The 10,971-nt window shown below is 38.3% G+C and overlaps 1 protein-coding gene across 1 annotated transcript; it reads left to right on the top strand.

Annotated features, from left to right (window-relative positions):
• The first annotated feature begins 846 nt into the window (after window positions 1-846).
• rcl1 (RNA terminal phosphate cyclase-like 1) lies at window positions 847-10,936 on the top strand. The gene is made up of 9 exons (XM_020638089.3): window positions 847-1,039; window positions 1,481-1,552; window positions 2,889-3,064; window positions 3,371-3,445; window positions 3,596-3,720; window positions 4,454-4,579; window positions 4,887-5,043; window positions 9,635-9,738; window positions 10,761-10,936. Exons 1-9 carry the CDS (start codon window positions 910-912, stop codon window positions 10,912-10,914), a joined length of 1,119 nt encoding a protein of 372 aa, XP_020493745.2. The 5' UTR covers window positions 847-909; the 3' UTR covers window positions 10,915-10,936.
• The last annotated feature ends 35 nt before the right edge of the window (window positions 10,937-10,971 follow it).

Raw genomic sequence — 10,971 nt, 5'->3', positions numbered from 1 at the left:
TTTCTTCCCCTGACAGCCTCATCAATAATAGTTACTTCCCTCCCCCGATATAACACAGACTCTCATCCAGCTCCACAGTCAGAGAACAATGGAGGCTGAAAACTGAAACTGATATGTGTTACATTATCCTGATCTGATTGAATTTTATTTTTAGACAAAGCCTGAAATTTGTATTACGTCAATGAAGCCGTTCCATTTACAACATAAAAATTGAAAAGATACATTTGCCACATCACTTCAAACACTTCATCGATGATTAGGCTCCATAATCTCATTTAGAATTCGCCGTTACAAAAGAGTGCTTCATTCTCCCTGACCGATCCTGTATCTCAGATTTGATGGTAATGGTTGATACTCACGGTTCATAGTGGTGTTAGGGTTAGTGACAATAATGTTAGCCAGTCTTAACAAGATTTTATAGGAGGCTGATTTAGACTTTGAAGTAGTGGACAGACATGTGTGACATGTGGTGTTACAGTCGGACACTCAGAAAAAAAGCCCCAAAAGCTCTGGTGGAGGCTGAGGAAATAAAATCTTTGTTTTGTCTTTTTGCAGACATATTCATATTCAATATGACATAATCAATATGGTCATCCAAGTACAATAAATTACCGACCATTACATTCAAACATTTATAAGAGCACAATTGTTTATTATGTAGGCCTATAACAAAATGGGCTTAAACATTTGGGAAAAACTGTAAATGGCCATTCCCCTATTATTATTTTTATGATAGGTGATCTGGCACCATCTCGTGGCCAACCAGGGCAATGTAATGTTAAAAAACAAACAAAAAAAAAACGCATTTTTGGCCCTCATGCTTTGCCGTATCCTCCCCATCCCACCGACGTGTTCTCGTGTACAAACACACGTGGATTTCCACTGACGCCAGACAGAAACAACAATAACATGGCAAGCCACGGGCTCATGTACGACGGCTGCAATTTCTTCAGACAGCGGCTGGTTTTGTCCACACTGAGTGGAAAGCGAGTTAAGATAAAAAACATCAGGTCTAAAGATGACAACCCGGGTCTCCGCGGTAAGTTGCAGCTTCACTCTGCTCTACATGTGGCGTCGCAGTTAGCTCGACGGCTAACGAGCTAGCTGTTACGCAGTTGGGAGTGCGTTTTATCACTTGGCTTGTGAGGCGGAGACACCACAGGACATTAACGCAAATGGGAGATAAAAGCAACATTGCCTTTCTGTACGAAGTTGTGTTTGCATTTAACTTCTCAATAGTTTGATTTCAGAGCTTGGAGCACACTGAACGAGTGACTTATTTTGACAGAAGTGTTAAAAGTTCCCACATTCGTTCAACACTTGTTGGCTCATTAAATTTCCATATTGTATAAAAACTTGGGGTGGGGGTAACGCTAGCTGTTACATTCCTTGTGGGCATGTAAAATAATTGTGTTTGTCTTGGAGTTGGATTAAATAAAGATCTGGCTGTAAAAGATGTTACCTTGTGTTTCCTCTCAAGATTTTGAGGCCAGCTTCATCAGACTGCTTGACAAAGTGACCAATGGCTCCAGAATAGAAATCAACCAAACAGGTGAGTCTTAAAGTTTGATGGGAGTGCAATAATATTTATGAATTTCAAGTGGGGATGCTGCACATCAATGATCATGAACGTGTTAAAATGCCAGATTGTATCCATGGGTGTCCCTTTTGGGCAGGTTGGTGGTACACACAGATAGAAATGAACATACAACCACAATTACAAGCAAAAGGCAAGATAAGTTTATTTATGTGGCATTTTCAGCAGCAAGGCGATTCAGTGTTTCACACACGACATCAAAAGCATCACCACAAAGAGAAAACAAAACATTCAAATTTATAAATCACTTTAACAGTGGACAAACAACAACATAAAGTGTACATTAAATGACCGAGACGATTATACTGGTGTACAAGCTTAAAAAAAGTAGCTTTTGTGTGAGATTTTGTATGAAGCAAATGTGGATAAAGTGACCTTAAGAGTTAAAGTGCATAAATATTACCTTGGTCACAGACTCTGAGGATTATGTAATTGCTGTTTACTGTCAGACAGGAGTGCAGAATGTCGACATTTCAATGTCTTGGGTGTGAAATGTTGAATTTAATTGGAAGCATTCACGTTGACGTTTAGGCATTTAACTGTAACCACTTTAAATGAATAAAAACAACAAAAAAAAACCGAATCAGTCTCGATGGAAATAAAAAAGGTCTTGACTCAATATTGATGCCTCCTTGTGGCGTACAAAACAAACCATACCGTGAGGAGGAGGAGGATTGATCAATTCTAGATAAAACACAATCTGATGGGTCAATGTCTTCATTTCCTTCCACAAAGTTTAGCATCACTTTAAAAGAAAACAGGGGACTATCTTTTCACAGAGAAACCTACACATGCGTGTGTATGGCAAGCTCAGCGAAAAGAAAAAAAACAAAGAATTTGCTAAATAAGAAAAGGGTTATGAGGTTCAAGTTCATCTTGATTATAAACTAATCCTGAATCGTCCCTCTTCCCCACCCTGGATGGTTGTGCAATAAGTTAGCTTTATTTATGAAATTCATTATTAGACAAGGTCGTGACAGATGTAGCTATAAAACAACTGTTACTTCATTGCTATGAATCGTCAGCTGTGCTCAACAAAGAAAAGTTGTATTAAAAAGAAGTTAGGGTTTCTTTGCCTCACTTCCTTTATAAATGCACACACAACCCATATAACGTCCACTGCAGCTGCCCAAACCAACACAAAATGAAAATCCCTCAGTGCTGCTTGAATAACCTCTTTTTGTGAGCAAATACTCATTTTAATTCTTCAGAAGGACCTCTTGCGTTTGACTTCAGCGGCTCAACTAAAGCCGGTCTGAAAAACTCTCTCTCTGTGTTCTTTCTTTGCAAGGTACGGTGTTATTCTATCAGCCCGGCTTGTTGTTTGGTGGAGCGGTAGAACATGACTGTAACACGCAGCGCTCAATTGGCTACTACCTGGAAGCCTTGCTCATGCTGGCTCCATTCATGAAGACTTCCCTGAAGGCCACGCTGAAGGGGGTCACCAACGACCCTGCTGACCCAACAGTAAGGACATTCATACATATATGCATCTGCTTACCTTCTGGTGTGCATGCTTCTGTGAAGAAAACAAATGTTATGTTACTATGTGTAAATGTTTTTGCTTTTCCATACGAGTTCGCTTATTTTAAACTGTGTCATGTGGAAGGGGTGTTGTCATGAAAACGGTGAGCAGTAGCTGCGTTTGCTGCCATGATGAGAAATGATCTGGTTTAGTTGACTTTTGTCCTGTTATTCTTTTGCATTATAGTTTCTTTTCCATAAAGTCAGCAAAATGTGTTTCTAAGCATGTAAACAATCTGTCTTCTGCAGGTTGACATGCTGAAGACCACCGCCCTCCCTGTGATGAAGAAGTTTGGCATTGATGGAGAGGGCTTTGATCTCAAGGTGATGACAAAACTGTGGCCTTTTTAAAAAAAAAAAAAAAAAAGAAAGAAACACACAGAGTAATGTTATAAATTTGAGCCTAAATATAACCTGAAAACAGGTCAGTCTATCCGTTTCTGTCTCACTGTCTCCCTGTCGCTTCTCCCTCAGGTGGTGAAGAGGGGTATGGCACCTGGTGGAGGAGGGGAGGTGGTATTCACATGTCCTGTCCGCAGGATCATCAGGCCGGTTCAGCTGACTGACCCCGGAAAGATCAAGAGGATCAGAGGAGTGGCGTATCTTTCTCAGGCTCATGGGCTTTTTTCATCTGTAAACGAACACTAAGTCGTAGAAGGCTTCACTGCAACCCTTTGACTGTCCAGTTATTAGGAAACATTATTGTGTTTTTAGGGCTGCAACTAACAGTTATTCTCATTTGTTTAATCTTCTCTTTTATTTTCCTATGAATTCTTCAGTTAGTAAAATATTAGAAAATGATAACAATAAGTTTCATTCTCATAATTGCCCAACACGACAATTTCAAAAGTCGTCTTTGGTCGAATCCACAGTCAAAAAACAAAAGACTACCAGTTTACAGCGTAAAGAATCTGCACATTTTAGAAGCTCTACAGAGAGATTGTTTTTCCTTTTTCATGAAATGATTACAACACATTGATGGTAAAAATAATGAATCTCTTCCTTTTTAGTTATTCTAGCTTACTAATCGATTAATTTTCTAATCATTTGTAAAAAACTTCAGTGTCTACCATGTTCTGATTGAATGAAACTAAATTTGTTTGCTTCAATCTGGTACACCACGTTGTCCTTGTTAAGTTGAGATGACTATTAATGACGGATGATGTCAGGCTTGGGAGGCTTGCATGTTCTTGAACGTGTTCTTCTAGCTCAATGTTAAACTCCCTTTTTCACTGTTGACTTTTGCTTACCTGCCATTGAGCAACATCCAGTTAGACCAAAAAGCGATGCACTATTTCGAGTCTTCTAAGGTCCTTAACAGTGTCAACTCAGATACTCTGTGCGAGTGTCCCCTCAGATGGCCAACAGGATAGTGGACTCAGCCAGGAGCGTGCTAAACAAATTCATTCCAGACATTTACATCCACACGGACCACATGAAAGGACCCAACTCTGGAAAGTGAGTATCTCAACATAAGTTCTTATACAGGGCCTTCACCTATTGGTCAAAAAAAATAAATCATGCACACTAACACGTGTACTTGCTTTTTATAAACATTTGGGTCCTACAACCTTCTTGTGGTAAAATATATTAAGCTCCTTCAGTTGTTAACCAGGGTTGTACTATCATAACTCATAGGTATGATAGAAAACTTCAATACGCAAGGCTGAATCCATTTCATCCCAACACTATCAGACAATAGGTATTGACTCAAATGTCACAGTGAAGAGGATGACAAAAAGTAAATCATGTTTGTTTGCTGCAGGTCTCCAGGTTTTGGGCTGACTCTGGTGGCAGAAACTCTGAACGGCTGCTTCCTAAGTGCTGAGATGTCATCCATGCCACAGGGGCAAGGAGACACTGTACTACCAGAGGACCTCGGCAGGAACTGTGCCAAACTGCTTCTGGAAGAGATACACCGGGTAAGTACGGCAGAGACCCTCACACATAACTTGACTCATTCCACACACGCTGATGGTGTTGGTGTTTGAGTTATTCAGGTCCTTGGTCAAAGGTCTGAGGTTTCACTTGTGTCTGCTTGCATCAGATTTTATTTGGTCTTTGATATGGAAATGTTTTTTTTATTTTTTTTATAGTAAAATCAGGGGTATGAGATGCTCTTTTAATACCTACATACCTTTTTAATACAAAGAAGCAGAGGACAAAATCTAGAAAGTGATGTTTTGCACACACAAGGCGATGCTTCATTATTCTGCATGGTGAATGTCTGTCTTGCGCTATCTTAAAAATCAAAGGTTATGATGGACCCTTCGATCAGCTAACTGATCTTTGTAACACCTTTTAATCGAAATACAAAGCTAGTCCGGTTTCAATCGCACAACTCAACCAGACAAAGTATTTCCCTGCCTGTACTCATCTCAAACTAAACCGATAGATGTTAACATAACGAATCAAAGTTTCATTTATTATCAGATCATTCAGGATGCATGCTTGCTTTTTCAATTGCTCATACATAAAGATTATTATGTATGAGTTTTAAACTTTTACCAGTTGAATATCAACGTGAAAGTCAAGTATTATGAAATAAAAACAGTTGGAAGGGTTAAGAGTTGCTACACATAATGTCAGTTATTACTGATCCGTCTAGATTAGTCTGCAAACAGCAGCTGAGGAATCAGCCCATGCCTGGACAAATCCAATTTCTCGGGGAATACCTGACATAAGCAGTCAGGACACACAAGAATCTCAGCATGCAACAATTACATCCGCTGCCCTTGTTTACCCACATTCCCCGATAATCACCACAGTCTGGAAGTCAACTGACGGACTGATTGTGAGTGGAAACCCAAATGTAGAAGTGGAGTAAAGTCAATTTGAAGTCAATCAAATGTTTAATCTGACACGATTTCAGTTGCACCAAGATGGAAAATGAAGTTAGTTTTCTAATGTCATCTGTTATCTAATGTTTTTGTGGTAGCCTTGTCCTGTCAGCTACAGTTAAGCCTGAGTAAAAAAAAAAAATACAGTTAACCAAACCTGACAGCCTTTCAGTTCTAGGTAGCATTAACCGTTTTGAATTAAGGTTGTTGAATGTTAACAATACTCCTGCTTAGGTTCAAGTGTTTTTTCCTGATGTTGCTTCCTAACACAAAATGTGTGACACGCCTTTTTATGTCAACTCATCTGCTGCTGTTATGAGTTTGTGTTTCTGAATTACTTTTATCAAGCCTTTAAAAGCTCTCTGTCGAAGCATTCAGAGGTTTTCTAAAAATGATTTATAAACAGTTAAAAAAACACAAGATAAAATAAAAAGATAAATTCAATTAAAGGTAAAAGATGAATAAGTCATAGTTGAAAACCAAAAAACTGTAATAATACTACAAAGAGTAAACAGTACCACTTGCGTATAATTTATTATTACATTATTTATAAATAAGAAACCATGAAATGAAGTCTTCAATAAAAAAGTGGCAAGACCTAAAAAATCCAGAAATATTTTTCAATTATTTCTTGATATCTCAGCCAATCATTGTATCATTTACTGTCATCCTGCTCACATGATATTCATTGGTAGAGTTAAGTTTATGGCAAAAGTTATTTCAAAAGATTCAGAAAGTGTTTATTTGTGATTTTTTTTTTTTTTTTCCCCCATGGATCAATGTTGCATTTTCATTGTTCATGACCGTGTCGATTTTTGCTCAGACTATAGAGGTGAACTTGTTTGCTGGCATTTAGCGACAAACCCCATCTCAGGACAGAAGAGCCACTTCATCAGAGTGTGTACAATTAGATCCAGTCATTCTGTGACTTGAGTTTGCCTCCAGCCATGTGAGTCCAGTTAGCCGGTCCGGGTACTGCTGATTAACTCTGAAACAGGGATATTGTTAGACGCGTCCTCTTCACTCCGGTGGGCAGACTCCGGGTTCTTCTTGTTTTTCTCTTTGGAAGCCTCAGACGACGGTGGATTAAAAATCTATTTTAACATTTTGAACCCTTTTTTAATTATTTTTTTATAAAGCTTCTGGTGGAAGGCTTACATTCACAAGTTTAGAAGTTTCACTGGAAACTCATAAAAGATTTTTTAATATCACGCTGTAGCAGGAGCACAGGGGGATTTTTACAGCAGAGGAGAAGTGATACTTCTACGGAGTGAAATTCATGTGTTGTTCTGGAAGTGTTGATAAAAACAGAGAAAGGACTAGAAGTGTGCTGGATTGGCATTAAAGGGCAAGAGTGCTCTGTATGTGTGCGTCTGTTTGTTTAATGGTTAATCAGTACTGTCTTCTTGTAGTAAACCAAAGCTACACCATGGACATTTTGTTTTCAAAGGCAACATCAACACTGGACAAGAGCCCATGTGAGTGGTGTCCTCTTCAGACTTTGTTGACTTTTAAATTTAAATGACGATTTTTCATATTTGTTCCTTTGAGGGGGCTTTGTTGTGTTCAGAGTGTGTCCATGCCTGTGTCTATGATTTTTGTCATTATTTTCAGCTTGAGAGCTACAGGTTAAAAAGTAGACGATAGACGTGGGTGTTCAGACTTTAAGGTCGGTGAAACTTTGTTTCCCAGGTTTGAATTTTAACTTGATGTGGTGTTGTTGTTGTACGCTAATGCTTCTGTTGAGCTTTTTCATTTGATTAAAAGTGTCCTAGATTGGTTTTCCAAAGTAGTAGACAGAATGAAATGTGTTTCAAATCGGTCTTTAGTGAAGAAGTGGTGTGGGCAGGACATTTTAATTTGCTTCAGTGCAAAAATTACAAAGTAAAATGATGGATTTCTACTGCTTTATTTTATACACATTTTTTTAAAGATTAAGGCCACATAAGTCGTGATTTTTTTGAGTACCAGTACATGGTTTATTTTTATTTTATTTACTTGAGTGTGTCCTCTACGCCCCAGTTGTTGGTGAAGGCGGTTGCCGTCCGTGAAGGATTTAAGGGACTTTTCCATGCGGCCTTGTGGTTGTTTGAGGGGAAGCTGGCGTCTCGGGACATCTGAAGTGTCTCGTGTTCTCCAGTAGGAAGGGCCTGGAACTAGCTGCCGGACATGTGGTCATTGTGTTTATATTAATTGGACTGCAGAAACGCTGCTCTTTTGAAAGCATTTTGTTTTTTTAAAAGTGGCAAACCAGAAACTGTTGAGGGGAAAAAAAAAGTAGTTGTGTGAACATCTTCAGTCCCTGAACAGCTGCTTACAAAGGTAAGAAGGTGCTCAGGGATTCTCTTTCCTAATACTTGACTTTATCTGTATTTAATCCACATTTGAAATGGGTTTAAAGTAAAAGTAACCTTTTAAATGTATACATTCTCTCAATGAGCTCTGTTTAAAGTAAATGTGGAGTTTAATATGAAAAATAAATTCACTAATTTGTTCAGACAGGAAAAACTAAATCTTGTGTCAAACCAGTTTTCAAAGACGGTGTGCACATTAATTTGTAAAGCTCATCAGTTCATCATACTTCTACTTTAATGACTGGTTAAGGAGTAACGTAGTGGCATCAGTGTGTGGTTGTTTTTTATATATTAGGTTAAAAATCACACTAATGTTTGGATTTATTTCCAGAGCATTTAGTTTAATATAACTCAGTATTTATTATGCATAATCTCTGCCTCATCAACAGTTAAGCCTGTTTCTGTACTCTTTCTTTAGATTTGCTTTTATATGATGATGTCATGAAATCATATTCCTGCTGACAAGCTTTAAGTATCATTTTGTAGCTGCAGTTTATTTGTGTAAAGTGTGTCTTCAGTTTATTTCAAGACAGTTGATGTTCATCTTGAGCTCTTAAAAGTAACCACAGAATGGACAGCCATTTTTTTCATTTTATGAAGTGTATTCATTTGGTTAATAAGATCCTCTTGGGTGTGTCCAGTCTTGCTTAGACCTCCTCGTGGCCTGGATGAGCTGTCGTCCAGTAATCACTGATGCAGAGTGGATCCTCTGTCCTCTAAATATCGTACATGGTGAAGAAAAAGGGGGAATAATAGATGAAGGGGCTGTAGGTCAGAGGGGCAGAAAATAAAGAATATTTTTTGGGAAAAGAGAAACACGAAGAAGACTTAAATCAACTAATGTGATGTGTGAGTTTGTAGAAAGTGTTGTGTGGGTGATAAGAAATGCAAATACTGCAGAGAAAAAAACCGTGCATCCTGTATTTTTGATGGTTATTAAATGTGCCAGGACGAGTAACCGCTAAAGAAGTCAAGAAATAATACCCAAAAAAAAAGCAGTTGAAAACATTTTGTACCTTTTACATTTCAATGTGTGTTTGTTTTGTGTTTGTTGTTCTTTTTCCGCTCTCTATATTTCAGTTTGGGTTTAAAACATTATCAGCCTTATGTTTGCCTTGATAGTGGAAAAACCTCTGACCTACAATAACCTCTCTTAGATTCTAACTTTGTTTTTTTGTGTGTGTAATTTGCTATCAGTGTTTGACCTGAGATAATCAAACAGTCAGGGGGTTGCCGAGTTCTTTTTCTCCACCTCCATCACGTATTTCTGTGTTGTTTTTGTCGCTCATACGCCTCAACTTTCTCTTTCCCTGTATAAGGGTGGCTGTGTGGATTCGTCGAATCAAAGTCTGGCGCTGCTCTTGATGACCCTTGGCCAGCAGGACGTGTCTAAAGTTTTGCTTGGACCGCTCTCCCCGTACACGTAAGCTAGCCAGTCACACTCAGTAAAAGACGCCCACAGAGCTGACTGCCCCTGTGAACTTTACAAACAGACTCTTGGTTTATTCATAAATTATTTAACTGATGCACTTTGTCCCAAGGCAGAACTCGAAGGACCTTACATTTTGTTATTCTTCCATTCATCCAATGTTGGCAGGAGACAGTTTTTTAAAGCTTTTTTTTTTTTTTTACACCTTCAGGGCAGGAGATGTTGGAAAATAGGAAATACATGCATCCTAATACCTGGAGTTTTTTTGTTTTTTTACTTAGAGTAGTTGCACTTCCACTTAATTTTCAAATTCCGCAAAAAAAAAACCCAAAAAAACACACAGACAGTTCACAGTTGATAAATTGTTAATGAAAGATTTCAAATTACACAAAGGTGAGAAAGAAATGAGGAAAGTCCAAATGAACAAATAATGACCAAAACAAAGATTTTGAATCGACTTTTGATTCCCCTGTATCCCTTTTAAATCTTTATCTTTATCTGGTATTATTAAACATGTTTTATCAGGAGACTGACTTGTTATGTACATGTCTTAAACATTCAAATGTTCTCGTATGTATTTAAACTCTTTTTAGTTTTCTTTTGAAAATGTCATGTTGGAGAATAACAGAGAAATAGGAATAGGATTGAACATAGAGTTGATTTCAGTGTCGTCACGGACGAGGAGGGAACTATGAACTGTCCATTTTCAGTTATCATGGTACCGGTGCTGTGTCCCTCTCAAGTACAGTACTATGATAACTGAAGATTGGCAGTGCCATCACAAAACACTCCTCCGTTTGCTCGTGCCATGCTGTTGACAGACAACACGCTGGCAACATGGAGTAGACTCGAGACATTGTCTTGTAAATCTCAGTTTATTTCTTTTATTTTTAGAAATGGTTTGAATGTTTTATTCAACATGCATTGATTGCCTCTTCTTGTCTTATAATCAAACACCCCTTTTTTTCTGTCTAATTTCCCTTTTCTCCCCCGTCTCTCTCTCATTCTCTCACCAGGATCGAGTTCCTCAGACACATTAAAGATTTCTTCCAGATCATGTTCAAGATCGAGGTTCAGACGCCTTTAGAAGACGAGAGTAAAGGTGGTGACAAGGTCCTGATGACCTGTGTAGGAGTCGGTTACAGCAACATAAACAAAACCCTGAAATAAACTAGTATTTTAATAATTCAAACAGTGTCTCAAAGTATCTCTTTTATCACTCATTAA

The sequence above is a fragment of the Labrus bergylta genome, chromosome 17 (assembly GCF_963930695.1).
Source record: "Labrus bergylta chromosome 17, fLabBer1.1, whole genome shotgun sequence".
NCBI lineage: Eukaryota > Metazoa > Chordata > Actinopteri > Labriformes > Labridae > Labrus > Labrus bergylta.
Note: the sequence above shows the minus strand (reverse complement) of the source record. Positions and strands in the feature narration are given on the sequence as shown.

What these genes read in the sequence shown, in the direction of transcription:
- rcl1 (XM_020638089.3), top strand. Translation starts at nt 910, where the DNA reads ATGGCAAGCCACGGGCTCATGTACGACGGCTGCAATTTCTTCAGACAG. An exon ending in ACGACCCTGCTGACCCAACA is followed by an intron (nt 3,065 to 3,370) that starts GTAAGGACATTC and finishes TGTCTTCTGCAG; the next exon opens with GTTGACATGCTGAAGACCAC. An exon ending in GGACCGCTCTCCCCGTACAC is followed by an intron (nt 9,739 to 10,760) that starts GTAAGCTAGCCA and finishes TTCTCTCACCAG; the next exon opens with GATCGAGTTCCTCAGACACA.